General features: G+C 42.0%; 1 protein-coding gene across 1 annotated transcript in view; it reads left to right on the top strand.

The window, feature by feature from the left end:
• Positions 1 to 13911, top strand: part of LOC135504214 (voltage-dependent L-type calcium channel subunit alpha-1D-like) — a 52895-nt gene that overhangs the window by 34884 nt on the left and 4100 nt on the right. The window contains exons 11-39 of the mRNA XM_064922569.1: positions 873 to 939; positions 1029 to 1055; positions 1208 to 1368; positions 1576 to 1801; positions 2204 to 2411; positions 2529 to 2649; positions 2827 to 2899; positions 3042 to 3102; positions 3543 to 3600; positions 3702 to 3798; positions 3915 to 4044; positions 4317 to 4376; positions 4775 to 4881; positions 5897 to 5984; positions 7664 to 7771; positions 7860 to 7912; positions 8053 to 8199; positions 8286 to 8487; positions 8640 to 8798; positions 10824 to 10934; positions 11054 to 11137; positions 11601 to 11621; positions 11807 to 11992; positions 12093 to 12158; positions 12247 to 12338; positions 12540 to 12699; positions 12882 to 13009; positions 13263 to 13359; positions 13748 to 13850. Coding sequence (XP_064778641.1) covers positions 873 to 939; positions 1029 to 1055; positions 1208 to 1368; positions 1576 to 1801; positions 2204 to 2411; positions 2529 to 2649; positions 2827 to 2899; positions 3042 to 3102; positions 3543 to 3600; positions 3702 to 3798; positions 3915 to 4044; positions 4317 to 4376; positions 4775 to 4881; positions 5897 to 5984; positions 7664 to 7771; positions 7860 to 7912; positions 8053 to 8199; positions 8286 to 8487; positions 8640 to 8798; positions 10824 to 10934; positions 11054 to 11137; positions 11601 to 11621; positions 11807 to 11992; positions 12093 to 12158; positions 12247 to 12338; positions 12540 to 12699; positions 12882 to 13009; positions 13263 to 13359; positions 13748 to 13850 — 3201 coding nt within the window. The remainder of the gene's footprint in view (positions 1 to 872; positions 940 to 1028; positions 1056 to 1207; positions 1369 to 1575; positions 1802 to 2203; positions 2412 to 2528; positions 2650 to 2826; positions 2900 to 3041; positions 3103 to 3542; positions 3601 to 3701; positions 3799 to 3914; positions 4045 to 4316; positions 4377 to 4774; positions 4882 to 5896; positions 5985 to 7663; positions 7772 to 7859; positions 7913 to 8052; positions 8200 to 8285; positions 8488 to 8639; positions 8799 to 10823; positions 10935 to 11053; positions 11138 to 11600; positions 11622 to 11806; positions 11993 to 12092; positions 12159 to 12246; positions 12339 to 12539; positions 12700 to 12881; positions 13010 to 13262; positions 13360 to 13747; positions 13851 to 13911) is intronic.

The following is a 13911-nucleotide window of genomic DNA, read 5'->3' as shown; positions in this document are numbered from 1 at the left end:
CTCTCTGGTCACCCACAAAACCAATTATTTCTTTGGCCGCCTCTCTTTCCAGTTCTCTGCTGCCAATAACTGGAACGAACTACAAAAATCTCTGAAACTGAAAACACTTATCTCCCACACTAGCTTTAAGCACCAGCTGTCAGAGCAGCTCACATATTACTGCACCTGTACATAGCCCACCTATAATTTAGCCCAAACAACTACCTCTTTCCCTACTGTATTTATTTTATTTATTTATTTATTTAGCTCCTTTGCACCCCATTATTTTTATTTCTACTTTGCACATTCTTCCACTGCAAATCTACCATTCCAGTGTTTTACTTGCTATATTGTATTTACTTTGCCACCATGGCCTTTTTTTGCCTTTACCTCCCTTATCTCACATCGTATATAGACTTGTTTCTACTGTATTATTGACTGTATGTTTGTAACTCTGTGTCGTTGTATGTGTCGAACTGCTTTGCTTCATCTTGGCCAGGTCGCAATTGTAAATGAGAACTTGTTCTCAACTTGCCTACCTGGTTAAATAAAGGTGAAATAAATAAATAGTTATTTCTGTTTGTTTTTTTATTAACTTGCAAAAAAAAATGTTTCTCTTTCTCATTATAGGGTATTGTGTGTAGAATGATGAGATTTAAAATATATAATAATTTTGAGGCTGAAAGGTAACAAAATGTGGAAAATGTGAAGGTGTCAAAATACTTTCCCAATGCACAGTATGTTTAACTGATCGATGCATACACACGCACACATGTTCATGTTCAAGTGTTTTGCCTGTTCTTTTTCATTATGTATTGGACCCCAGTAAGACTAATGAAGGTTCTAATAAAAACAACAACAGAAAATCGAATCTATGGCTCTGTGTCCAACAGAATCGGATTCAGACTCTGAATTTGGAGCATATTTAGATGACGACAATGGCTGCTGCGCATCTCTAATGTAAGGAAATAAACAAATGTTAATTTTTTGTTAATTTGTCATTGTTATCAATGGTGATATTTTTAATGGTTCTTCCTCCTTTTTTGTAGGGCTAAAATGATGGCCAACAGTTTCTGGTAAGTGGAGCAGGATACCTCTAAGAATATACACAATGTTTTATTTTCAGTTTAAGAAAAAGTGTACACTACACTACAGACTTTTGACAAAGCCTGTATCTGATCCTTCCGCTCCTCATATAAACGTGTCTACTGATTCTCTCTTCACTCAGTGACCAGCTATGCCAACTGAACCATGCCTTTCGGAAGAACTGTCGTGTAGCAGTCAAATCCCAGAACTTCTATTGGCTGGTGCTTCTTCTGGTGTTTCTCAACACTGCAGCCAGCGCCTCTGAACACTACGGCCAGCCCAAGTGGCTCACCGAGATGCAGGGTCAGGATCCACTCTCTTCTCTACATCTGTCTGTTCTACATTCTGTCTTCACCTACTTGTATCTGTTATTTTCTATTTATTTCTACGTCCTCCCCTCTTTTTTTCTCTGGGTCATTTTCTCTAATTCAGCAGGTTGAAATGGTGACATCAGGAACAGTAAATAAATACATAAATAAATAACCTTCATTTTCTCTGTCTTTCCTTCAGAGCGGGCCAATAAGATCCTCTTGATGTTGTTCACGCTGGAGATGCTGTTGAAGATGTACAGTTTCGGTTTCCAGATCCACTTCTTGGCTCTGTTTAACCGCTTCGACTGCTTTGTGGTGTGTGGTGGCATCCTGGAGACGGTCCTGGTTGAGTTGCAGATCATCCCTCCCATCGGCATCTCTGTGCTGCGCTGTGTCCGCCTGCTCAGGGTGTTCAAAGTGACACGGTAGGTAACTGCTGGCCTGGTCCCAGATCTGTTTGCGCTGTCTTGCTAGCTTGATTCCAGATCTGTTTGTGCCATCTTGCTAGTTTGGTCTCATATCTGTTGATGTCATCTTGCTAACTTGGTCCCAGATCTGTGTATGTTGTCTTGCTCGCTTGGTCCCAGATATGTGTGTGTTGTCTTGCTAGCTTGGTCCCAGATCTGTTTGTGTTGTCTTGCTAGACTGGTCCCAGATCTTTCCAGAATACGCTGCTATGCAAATCAAATGTACTTCTGAAGGAACTCTCTGAAATGTCACTCTCTGCAATTGATTAAATGCTTTGCATGCATGAATTCCATATGGAAGGGTACTGCATACCTGGATTCTTTACCCTCAAACACTGAAACCATCTGTCTCCTGTTTAGGCACTGGGCAGCCCTGTCAAACCTGGTCAATTCACTGCTCAACTCCATGAAGGCTATCTGCTCTCTACTGCTCCTGCTCTTCCTCTTTCTAATCATCTTCTCCCTGCTGGGTATGCAGCTGTTTGGGGGCAAATTCAACTTTGATGAGACTCAGATGAAGAGGAGCACGTTTGACACTTTCCCCCAGGCCCTGCTCACCTGCTTCCAGGTGACTTATACTTCTAATACCCTTCACACTACAATCACATTGCATGTGCTTTTCCTTACAGACCCCCTCTTTCTGTCTGTCTCTCCCTCTCTCTCTCTCTACCTTTTTCCTCTGTAGATCCTGACAGGAGAGGACTGGAATGCAGTGATGTATGATGGGATCATGGCTTATGGCGGGCCAGTCTTCCCACAGATGATCGTGTGCATCTACTTTGTCTCCCTCTTTGTTGTCGGTAACTGTATCCTTTCTGTTTACCAAGACAGAGTGTTGGTTATTCCATAATCCACATTTGTACAAAGCCATTTAATGTACACAAGCCTCTATTAAGAGGTACTCTAGAAGATACAGACTGTACTGATCTGTATTCACTGATGTTCTCAAGCTCTTGGTCAGTTCCTTAATATCTCTTGATCAGATATCCTGCTCAATGTCTTCTTGGCTATCGCTGTGGACAATTTGGCAGGAGATGGTGGAAAAAAGAAAGTAGAGTAAGTATCACAAAAGGCAGACAAATAAAATGTATAATTTGATGGTCTGGACTTAGTACTAGACATCTCTAAGTAGCATCAGTAATAAGGATGATATGTAGATGGTGAACAAAGACCAAGTGCTGAATGAATGGCTTTTCAGAGAGAAAAAGGAGGAGGAAGAGGACTGGGACGATGATGAAGACAAAGAGGAAGATGCAGCGGTATGTACCTAGATGTTGTTTCAGGGGACCAATACACAATTATTTTTTATTTTTTTTGATTATTTACCCCCTTTTTCGTGATTACGATCTTGTCTCATCGCTGCAATTCCCCAACGGGCTCGGGAGAGGTGAATTTAAAGTCATGTGTCCTCCGAAACATGACCCGCCAAGCCGCACTTCTTAACACTCGCTCGCTTAAACCGGAAGCCAGCTGCACCAATGTGTCGGAGAAAACGCTGTTCAACTAACAACCGAAGTCATCCTGCAGGCGTCGAGTTGCTAGAGCCCTCCTGGCCAAACCCTCCTCTAAACCGGACGACGCTGGGCCAATTGTGCACCGCCATATGCGACTCCCGGTCACGGCCTGTGATCATCAGTGTTTTAAAGATAAACAATTATCTCATGTTTGCATTTCTTTTGCTCACTCTTTCCTTGTGCAGAATGAGATGGATGACTGGGAGGAGAATGAGGAGTTGAGAGCCATTGAGGGTCTGGAGGGTAAGTTTTGTTCCATATACCTCAGATGGTTCCTCATCAGACTGTGACACATGAATTGTTATCTAAAACTGCTGATCTGATCAACTCCCCTCTCTCTCTAGGAATTATGCCTGTGAAGCCTGAATTTTCCGCTCCAAAAGAGAAGATTGAACCCATTCCAGATGGGAGCTCCTTCTTCATTCTTGGAAAGAGAAACTGGTAAGTCACAGCCATAGAGCCCTATGGGTCCTGGTCAAAAGTAGTACACTATATAGGGAATTGTGTGCCATTTCAGAGCACCCATATAATTTGCATGTTCTCTCCTCTCACCTCAGCCTCCGAGTGGCCTGTCACAACCTCATCCACCACTCCTACTTCACCAACCTCATCCTTGTCTTCATCATCGCCAGTAGCATTTCTCTGGCTGCTGAGGATCCAATCAGAGCTCACTCCTTTAGGAACAACGTAAGGCAGAAGAAACTAAAGAGCCTCTAGATATCTCCTCAGCCAACAGTCAGTCCCGACCTCACAACCAAACACAAACTACTGCCCAATCAGTATATAACTGTCATTGATTCGACTGTTCTCACTCAACTCTGCCACACATCTACCGCCACTGATCAACAGTTTCAAAAAACTATTGTTCTCATACTCACTCACCTTACACCGGCCACCAGCAAATAGTGTTTCAATATGGCTGTCATAATCCTGATATAGGATATCTTGTCTATCCTCAGATGCTTGGCTATGCTGACTATGCATTCACCTCCATATTCACTGTGGAAATTATATTGAAGGTAAAATAGGACCAAATATGTTTTGTTATATTTACTTCCTTTTGGAATGTTCCTTCATTGTGATTTGACAATGTTCTGCATAGGCTATCTTTCCTGCTGGCAGTGGCTGTATCAGTGGAGGATGGTGGGAGGAGCTATAGCAGAACAGGCTCATTGTAATGGCTGGAATGGAATCAATGGAACGGTATCAAACACTTCAAACATATGGAAACCACATGGTTGACCCCATTTCATTTATTCCATTCCAGCCATTACAATGAGCCCATCCTCCTATCGCTCCTCCCACCAGCCTACACTGAGCTTTATGTCTATCTGTAAACGTATATAGTTGTACACATGGCATTGTAATTGCCATTTAGAATCCCCTGTAACTCTTGTGATTTAATCTCCCTCTCTAGGTGACAGTTTTCGGTGCGTTCCTTCATCCTGGATCGTTCTGTAGGAATGCCTTTAATCTTCTGGACCTACTGGTTGTCAGTGTGTCGCTCGCGTCCTTCTTCCTCCAGTGAGTATCTGTCAGAATGTTAGCTCAGCAGGCTTGAACCTCCAGCTTTAAAGCTTGTGCCTGAGGTGAAGCAGAGGGTCCATTGACAATATAGAACAATAACTTTCAACCAACCTTTACTTGCCAATACTGCCTTTGTTATTTGAAAGGCTCTGGTGTCTTATAAACCTTCTGTTTCCAGTTGCAGGTGGAACTCCAAAAACCAGAGAATATTCAGAAAAATATTAAATCCACTTTTTCTATCGATCTGGGTTGGGTAGGTTACTTTCTAAATGTAATCTGTTGCAGTTACTAGTTACCTGTCTAAAATTGTAATCAGTAATGGAACATTTGGATTAACATTTGGATTACCCAAACTCTAGTATCTGTAATCTGATTACAATATCATTTCTGGTAATGTAACTGGTTACAGTTTTTGTAATCATATTAAATGTAACTGATTGCATGTACATGTAATCAGTTACTCCTCAACCCTGGTATCGAGTGAGAAATGGCCTTTCACATGTGTGTAAATATTTGTGTGTGTTGTTTCAGTCGCTCTGTGTGATGTGCTGTCATCATCTTCTACATGTGACTACTGACACATTCCTTAGAAATGACAAAGATGTTGTAAAATGCCAGATGTCCGGCAACTAAGATGGTGAGGAACCTCCTCTCGAGGTGCAAAAAGTGGATTTAATATTTCTCTGAATATTCTCTGTTTTTTGGAGTTTCACCTGCAACTGGAAACAGAAGACACTGGTGCCTTCGGAAACAGGAATTATGAAAAGTATCGACAAGTAAAGGTTGGTCGAAAATACTGGAGCTGTACCATGCTTTTCAATGGACCATTGGATCAAAGGCCATCACAAGGTAGTTAGCTAGCTATGCAGATGGATGTAAGATTTGATCAGCTGTCGGTGTATCGATGTGTTATATTGACATAATACTGTAACAGCACTCTCTGCTGGTCAGACAAGAACAAGTCTTTGTGATTCATTCTCACACTCTTATCTGCCTCCTCTTATATTCTCAGTTCCAGCGCTATCTCTGTGGTCAAGATTTTCAGGGTACTCAAAGTGCTCAGGCCTCTTCGAGCAATCAACAGAGCCAAAGGACTCAAGGTAATAATTTGAACACTTTGACCACCTCTCTCTTGCTCTCTCAAATACAGTTGAAGTCGGAAGTTTACATACACTTAGGTTGGAGTCATTAAAACTCGTTTTTCAACCACTCCACAAATTTCTTGTTAACAAACTATAGTTTTGGCAAGTCGGTTAGGACATCTACTTTGTGCATGACACAAGTAATTGTTCCAACAATTGTTACAGACAGATTATTTCACTTATAATTCACTGTTTCACAATTCCAGTGGGTCAGAAATGTACATACATTAAGTTGACTGTGCCTTTAAACAGCTTGGAAAATTCCAGAAAATGATGTCATGGCTTTAGAAGCTTCTGATAGGCTAATTTACATAATTTGAGTCAATTGGAGGTGTACCTGTGGATGTATAACAAGGCCTACCTTCAAACTCAGTGCCTCTTTGCTTGACATCATGGGAAAATCAAAAGAAATCAGCCAAAACCTCAGAAAAAAATTGTAGACCTCCACAAGTATGGTTCATTCTTGGGAGTAATTTCCAAACGCCTGAAGGTACCACTTTTATCTGTACAAACAATATTACGCAAGTATAAACACCATGGAACCACGCAGCCGTCATAGTGCTCAGGAAGGAGATGCATTCTGTCTCCTAGAGATGAACATACTTTGGTGCAAATCAATCCCAGAACAACAGCAAAGGACGTTGTGAAGATGCTGGAGGAAACGGGTACAAAAGTATCTATATCCACAGTAAAACAAGTCCAATATCAACATAACTTGATAGGCCGCTTATCAAGGAAGAAGCCACTACTCCAATCTGCCATTAAAAAAGCCAGACTACAGTTTGCATCTGCACATGGGGACAAAGATTGTACTTTTTGGAGAAATGTCCTCTGGTCTGATGAAACAAAAATAGAACTGTTTGGCCATAATGACCATCATTATGTTTGGAGGAAAAGGGGGAGGCTTGCAATCCAAAGCACGGGGGTGGCAGCATCATGTTGTGGGGGTTCTTTGCTGCAGGAGGGACTGGGGCACTTCACAAAATAGATGGTATCAGGAGGATGAAAATGTTGTGGATATATTGAAGCAACATCTCAAGACATCAGTCAGGAAGTTAAAGCTTGGTCGCAAATGGGTCTTCCAAATGGACAATGACACCAAGCATACTTCCAAAGTTTTGGCAAAATGGCTTAAAGGACAACAAAGTCAAGGTATTGGAGTGGCCATCACAAAGCCCTGACCTCAATCCTATAGAAAATTGTGTGCAGAACTGAAAAAGCGTGTGCGAGCAAGGAGGCCTACAAACCAGACTCAGTTACACCATCTCTGTCAGGAGGAATGGGCCAAAATGTATTTGTGGAAGGTGGAAGGCTACCCAAAACGTTTGACCCAAGTTAAACAATTTAAAGACAATGCTACCAAATACTAATTGAGTGTATATAAACTTCTGACCCACTGGGAATGTGATGAAAGAAATAAAAGCTGAAAGAAATCATTCTCTCTGCTATTATTCTGACATTTCACATTCTTAAAATAAAGTGGTGATCCTAACTCACCTAAAACAGGGAATTCATACTAGGATTAAAAGTCAGGAATTGTGAAAAGCTGAGTTTAAATGTATTTGGCCAAGGTGTATGTAAACTTCCGACTTCAACTGTAACTGCAAACGTGATCTTTTCTCTGCTTTTGTTGGCAGAATGTAGTGCAGTGCGTGTTTGTGGCAATCAAAACAATCGGAAACATCTTGATCGTCACAACGCTCCTCCAATTCATGTTTGCCTGTATTGGAGTGCAGCTCTTCAAGGTACTTGGTCATTGCTTTTAGCAGTACATACTCTGTATGTTGTCTTCTCATTATAAAGCCATGTGTTGTTCTGCTCTGTGTATTACAGGGAAGATTCTACAGTTGCACTGATGAAGCTAAACACACTCCATATGAGTGCATGTAAGACTTCATATTTTGTCATTTATTTGTCTTTTAGCCAATGCATCACTCAAATTCCTGTCATGACATACTACAGTATATGTGATTTACTAATAAGTATAGCTTTGTGTGTGTGTGTGTCCTCGTGTTTTGTGTTTTAGGGGGACGTTTGTGGTGTATAAGGACGGTGATATGAATCACCCTATGGTGAGAGAGAGGAAATGGCAAAACAGTGAATTCAACTTTGACAATGTGCTGCAGGGCATGCTGGCCCTGTTCACTGTGTCTACATTTGAAGGCTGGCCGCAGTGAGTACCAAGACCACACATTAGTACATATGATGACTATCTGTTTATATATTAAAGTTTTCATCTCTCCCATTATAAAATCGTAGGCTGCTATACAAGGCCATCGACGCCAATGCAGCGAACCATGGCCCTATTTACAACTACCGTGTGGAAATCTCCATATTCTTCATCATCTACATCATCATCATCGCCTTCTTCATGATGAACATCTTCGTGGGCTTCGTCATCATCACGTTCCGTGAACAGGGAGAATCTGAGTTCAAAAACTGTGAACTGAACAAAAATCAAGTTAGTCCTTTTCCTTGATGAACTTATTTTGACGTTCATCACAATCACAAAGCTACTGTACCTTATCATGTCAAAGGCATTCAGTCTACTGAGAATGCGAGTGATCACTTCACCTCCCACCTTCCCTGTGTCTCCTGTCCTGCCCTCCACAGAGACAATGTGTACAGTACGCTCTGAAAGCCAAGCCCATCAAGATCTACATTCCCAGAAACCCATCCCAGCTAAAGTTCTGGAAAATCATCGCCTCCAGCCAGTTTGAGTACATCATGTTTGTCTTAATTCTTCTCAACACCCTCACCTTGGCTGTGCAGGTACAATACTGCAGTTTCAACTACACCTAGTCATAATGTATGCCTAATGTACATTGAACCAAAATATAAACGCAACATGTAAAGTGTTGGTCCCATGTTTCATGAGCTGAGATAAAATATTCCAGGCATTTTCCATGTGCACAAAAAGCTTATTTCTCTCAAATTTAGTGCACAAATGTATTTACATCCCTGTTAGTAAGCATTTCTCCTTTGCCAAGATAAACCATCTGCCTGATAGGTCTGGCATATCACAAAGCTGATTAAACATCATTAAACAGGTGCACATTGTCCCGGGGACAATAAAAGGCCACTCTAAAATGTGCAGTTTTGTCACACAACACAATGCCACAGTTTTGAGGGAGCATGCAATTTGTATGCTGACTGCAGGAACGTCCACCAGAGCTGTTACCAGAGAATTGAATGTTAATTTTTCTACCATAAGCCGCCTCCAACATCGTTTTAGAGAATTTGGCAGTAGGTCCAACTGACCTCGTGTATCGCGTTGTGTGGGCAAGCGCTCTGCTGATGTCAACGTCGTGAACAAAGTGGCCCATGGTGGCGGTGGGGTTACGATATGGGCAAGCACAAACTACGGACAACTAACACAATTGCATTTTATCAATGACAATATGAATGCACAGAGATAATGTGACGAGATCCTGAGGCCCATTGACGTGCCATTCATCTGCCGCCATCCCCTCATGTTTCAGCATGACAATGCATGGCCCCATGCTGCAAGGATCTGTACACAATTCCTGGAAGCTGAAAATGTCCCAGTTCTTCCATGGCCTGCATAAACACCAGACATGTCACCCATTGAGCATGTTTGGGATGCTCTGGATTGACTTGTAAGAAAGCATGCTGCAGTTCCCGCCAATATCCAGCAACTTCGCACAGCCATTGAAGAGTAGTGGGACAACATTCCAGAGGGCACAATCAACAGCCTGTCCAATTCTATGTGAAGGAGATGTGTCGCACTGCATGAGGGAAATGGTGGTCACACCAGATACTGACTGGTTTTCTGATCAACGCCTGTCGTGGAAATTCTCTATTTACCAAATCATGGGAGCAAACCACACACACACAAGTCAGAGTTAGTTATCAAAGTCCATCTTTAATTATATGAGCTCTATCACAATCCTGTGACTCTCAGATCAATTCAGTGTCTATCAATGAATTCTCAGAGTCCCTTCCACCTTGCAATAGCATTTTGACTTTCAACAGTTCAGTATCTCTAATGAAAAGTTGAGAGTCCCAACATAATGGCAAATGGGATCCTTTATAGCAAAGATACACAGGATAAGACAGCATCGACATAATTAATTGTTCAGCTTTGTCTCCTTTCTCAAACTCAGAACCATAAACCAACCCTCCATATCAACAGGCATATATCAAATTGTCATTTAGATACAACCAATTCTAAATACAACCAATTCTAAATACAACCAATCCTGGACAAACTCACAGAGAGGAGAGTGAGGCTATAGGTTAAGATGAAAGGGAGCAGGAGAATGATTCCAGACACTGCCATCCTCCTTTTCCCCGATGGGAAAAGTAGGGAGTGACTGGCACACACACAGTGGAGCAAAAGATATGTTTACACATGATGACACTTTGACCTCTCCCCTCTCTGCGGCCCATGCAACTTAGTCTTGACATAGAACAGATAACTGCAACCTCGCCACAGTATTATACAAAAATACCATTCTGATGAGAAGTAACTTACAAATATATGATGAAAATAAAACATCTTACCTATGTTACCAACAAATTCTGATTATTTCCACAACACGCCTCTACCTTTTTTTTAAGGTATCTGTGACCAACAGATGCATATCTGTATTCCCAGTCATGTGAAATCCATAGATTAGGGCCTAATGAATTTATTTCAATTGACTGATTTCCTTATATGAACCGTAACTCAGTAAAATCTTTGAAATTGTTGCATGTTGCGTTTACATTTTTGTTCAGTATATATTACAACAGGAATACGATTGTTAACTGTTTACATGTATTGCCCTGCAGCATTATGAGCAGTCTAAAACATTCAACTCTGTGATGGACATCCTCAACTTGATCTTCACAGCCCTATTTACCATAGAGATGGTCATCAAGCTACTGGCTCTCAGAACACATGTGAGTTCAACAGGCTTTCACTGGACACATGTTGATATCAATACAGTGTTCTAATGTTCCGATACCATGTTCTAATGTTCCATGCTGTTGACTGTGTTTGTGTGTGTCTGTATATCCAGCAATATTTCATTGATGCTTGGAACACCTTTGATGCTCTGATAGTTGTGGGCAGTGTGCTAGACATCATGGTCTCAGAGCTTAGTGTGAGTACTATCTCTGTATCTCCTTTAGCTACTTCATGTTACATCATCTCTTGCATCTTCAGCCATTTCTTTACGTTAGGGAAACATGTGATGCTTAGAAAACGCTTGGAAGATAGACCTGCAACACTTTGTATACAGTTATTCATTGTAACTTCTCAAGGTCAGTTTAACAAACACATTGCTTTATAATACTCGTGTAGAGTTTGCTACAGTCAGAATAACTGTTGATGTTCATATATGTCAGGGTTCTCCCGCCCTGTTCCTGGAAAGCCACCCTGCTGTAGGTTTTCGCTCCAACCTTCGTTATAACTAACCATCATCAATCAGCTAATTATTAGAATCAGCTGCGCCAGATTAGAGTTGTAATGTAAACCTACAGAATGGGAGATCTGCAGGAACAGGGTTGGAGAGCTCTGATATATGATATCTAATGTGTATTTTTCTTTTTTTTTCTATTTCCAAGGGTGGAGATGAGGATGGAGAAGTAAGACCATGACAGGGACACAACTCTCTCCTCTCTGTCTGTCTCTCTCACCTTCTTCTCTTTCTTTCTGCCTCTCTTTTTCTCTCTGTCACTCTCTCTTTCAAAAAAAATATTTCCTTTAATCTCTCTTAATAAATTGTGTGAAAACAAGCTTCTGTTCCCTAAACCTCTGTGTTTCTGTCCAGGCCATTGAGGCCGCAGCCAAAGCCGCAGCTGTAGCTGTACCTGGAGCACCACCCGGGGCCAAGAAGGAAAGCGGAAAAGTATCCATCACATTCTTCCGTTTGTTCAGAGTCTTGCGATTGGTCAAGCTGCTCAGCAAAGGGGAGGGCATTCGAACCCTCCTCTGGACTTTTGTCAAGTCCCTCCAGGTCAGTGCTATGCTCAGGCAGATGTCAAGACGAGACAGACAGACATGCACAGTGTTGATTTATATTTTGTAAATAAAATGTATGTTTCTACCTCTCACAGGCCTTGCCATATGTCGGTCTCCTTATTGCTATGATCTTCTTCATCTACGCTGTTATCGGCATGCAGGTGGGTCTCCTCCCATGTATTGTATCCCCTTCAAAGGTATTTAAAATGCAGCTGGTGACAATATGGCCTATGCTCACACCTTTTGCAGACATTTGGAAAGATTGCTATAGATGACAACTCACATATCAACAGGAACAACAACTTTCAGACCTTCTTCATGTCTGTCCTACTGCTCTTCAGGTGAGCTCTGCAGGAGAGAGAGAGAAATAGTAAATAGGTAGAAACTCAATCACCTTCTCCTTTTCTCCCGTAGCTATCCACTCTTCGTTTCCCCTCTGTTCTCTTTTCTCTTCTCTGCAGCCTCTCCTCTTCCCATTCTCTCCTCTCCCTCCTGTGTCTTCTTTACGTTCCTCAGTCCTAATGTGTGTGCTGTTCCTGCAGGTGTGCAACCGGAGAGCAGTGGCAGGAGATCATGTTGGCAGCATTGCCAGGGAGACGCTGTGACCCCGAGTCAGACTTTGAGCCCGGGGAGGAGAGCATGTGCGGCAGCAACCTGGCCTACATCTACTTCATCAGCTTCTTCATGCTCTGCGCTTTCCTGGTGAGGGAGAGGGGAAGGGAGGGAGGAGGTGGTGTCAGAAGGAGGGGAATCTGTATGTGAGAGGTCTCTGTTGCGAAAGAGAAGTTTATCTCAATGAGACCAACCTGTATAAATCAGGGAAAAATAAAGAAATGTTGAAGCAGACCAGCTGTGATCAATACACTCTGTGTTCCTCTTCTCAGATCATTAACTTGTTCATTGCTGTCATCATGGACAACTTTGAGTACCTGACCAGGGATTGGACCGTACTGGGTACTCATCACCTGGACGAGTTCAAACGAGTCTGGTCGGATTATGACCCAGAGGCCACGTAAGAGACGACTCTCTGTATCTCTTATTTATTTCAAATAATGTATTTTAATGTCAATGGTCTTAACAACCCAATTAAAAGAAAAAAGATACACATTCTCTTAAAATTGAAAGGAAATGAAACCCATTAATAATTTCTTACATTTCTCTTCTCATCAATCCCTTTTCCCCATTTGGTCCATTTATTTGGTCCTCATTTCCAATGGCTCGTAGTGGAGCTGTGTACATTGTGCTGATTCCTTTCTCTGTTGCAGGGGTCGAATCAAACATATCGATGTGGTCACTATGCTGCGCAGGATCCAGCCACCCCTTGGTTTTGGCAAACTGTGCCCCCATCGTGTGGCCTGCAAGGTAGGGCAGATCATATTTTAATGTTAAAAGTTGCATAAATGAAAAAGTATAATAAACGTATTAGCTTGAATTATTTGTATAATTGAATGTTTGATGAATAAAACGTAATTTTAAGGATATCATTATCACTGCACACTATCTGACATATATCAAAGTCAGACTCCCACTTAATACAGTATATCAAGACAGGCTACATGTCCTACAGTCTCTCTGTACCCATACAAGCCTGTCTAATCTAGCGGATCAGTGGAATTTACTCCCTCAGTCTTGGCTGCCTTTCCTCCTCTTCCCCCTGCCAATCCAATTAAACTCTCCCTTCCTTCTCCACTTCCTCTCCCCTCCTCCCTTTCTACCACTCTTCCTCTCATCTGCTTGCTTGTCCTGTCAGAGGCTGGTTGCTATGAATGTGCCACTGCACAGCGATGGGACAGTCACCTTCAACGCTACCCTGTTTGCGCTGGTCAGAACCTCACTCAAGATCAAGACTGACGGTCAGTCAGCACACACACACAGTGTATCATTCACACATCATTATTTAGTGCAGTGGTGCTT

Source organism: Oncorhynchus masou, chromosome 18, assembly GCF_036934945.1.
Source record: "Oncorhynchus masou masou isolate Uvic2021 chromosome 18, UVic_Omas_1.1, whole genome shotgun sequence".
NCBI lineage: Eukaryota > Metazoa > Chordata > Actinopteri > Salmoniformes > Salmonidae > Oncorhynchus > Oncorhynchus masou.
The sequence above is the reverse complement of the archived record's forward strand: the minus strand, read 5'-3'. Positions and strand labels throughout refer to the sequence as shown.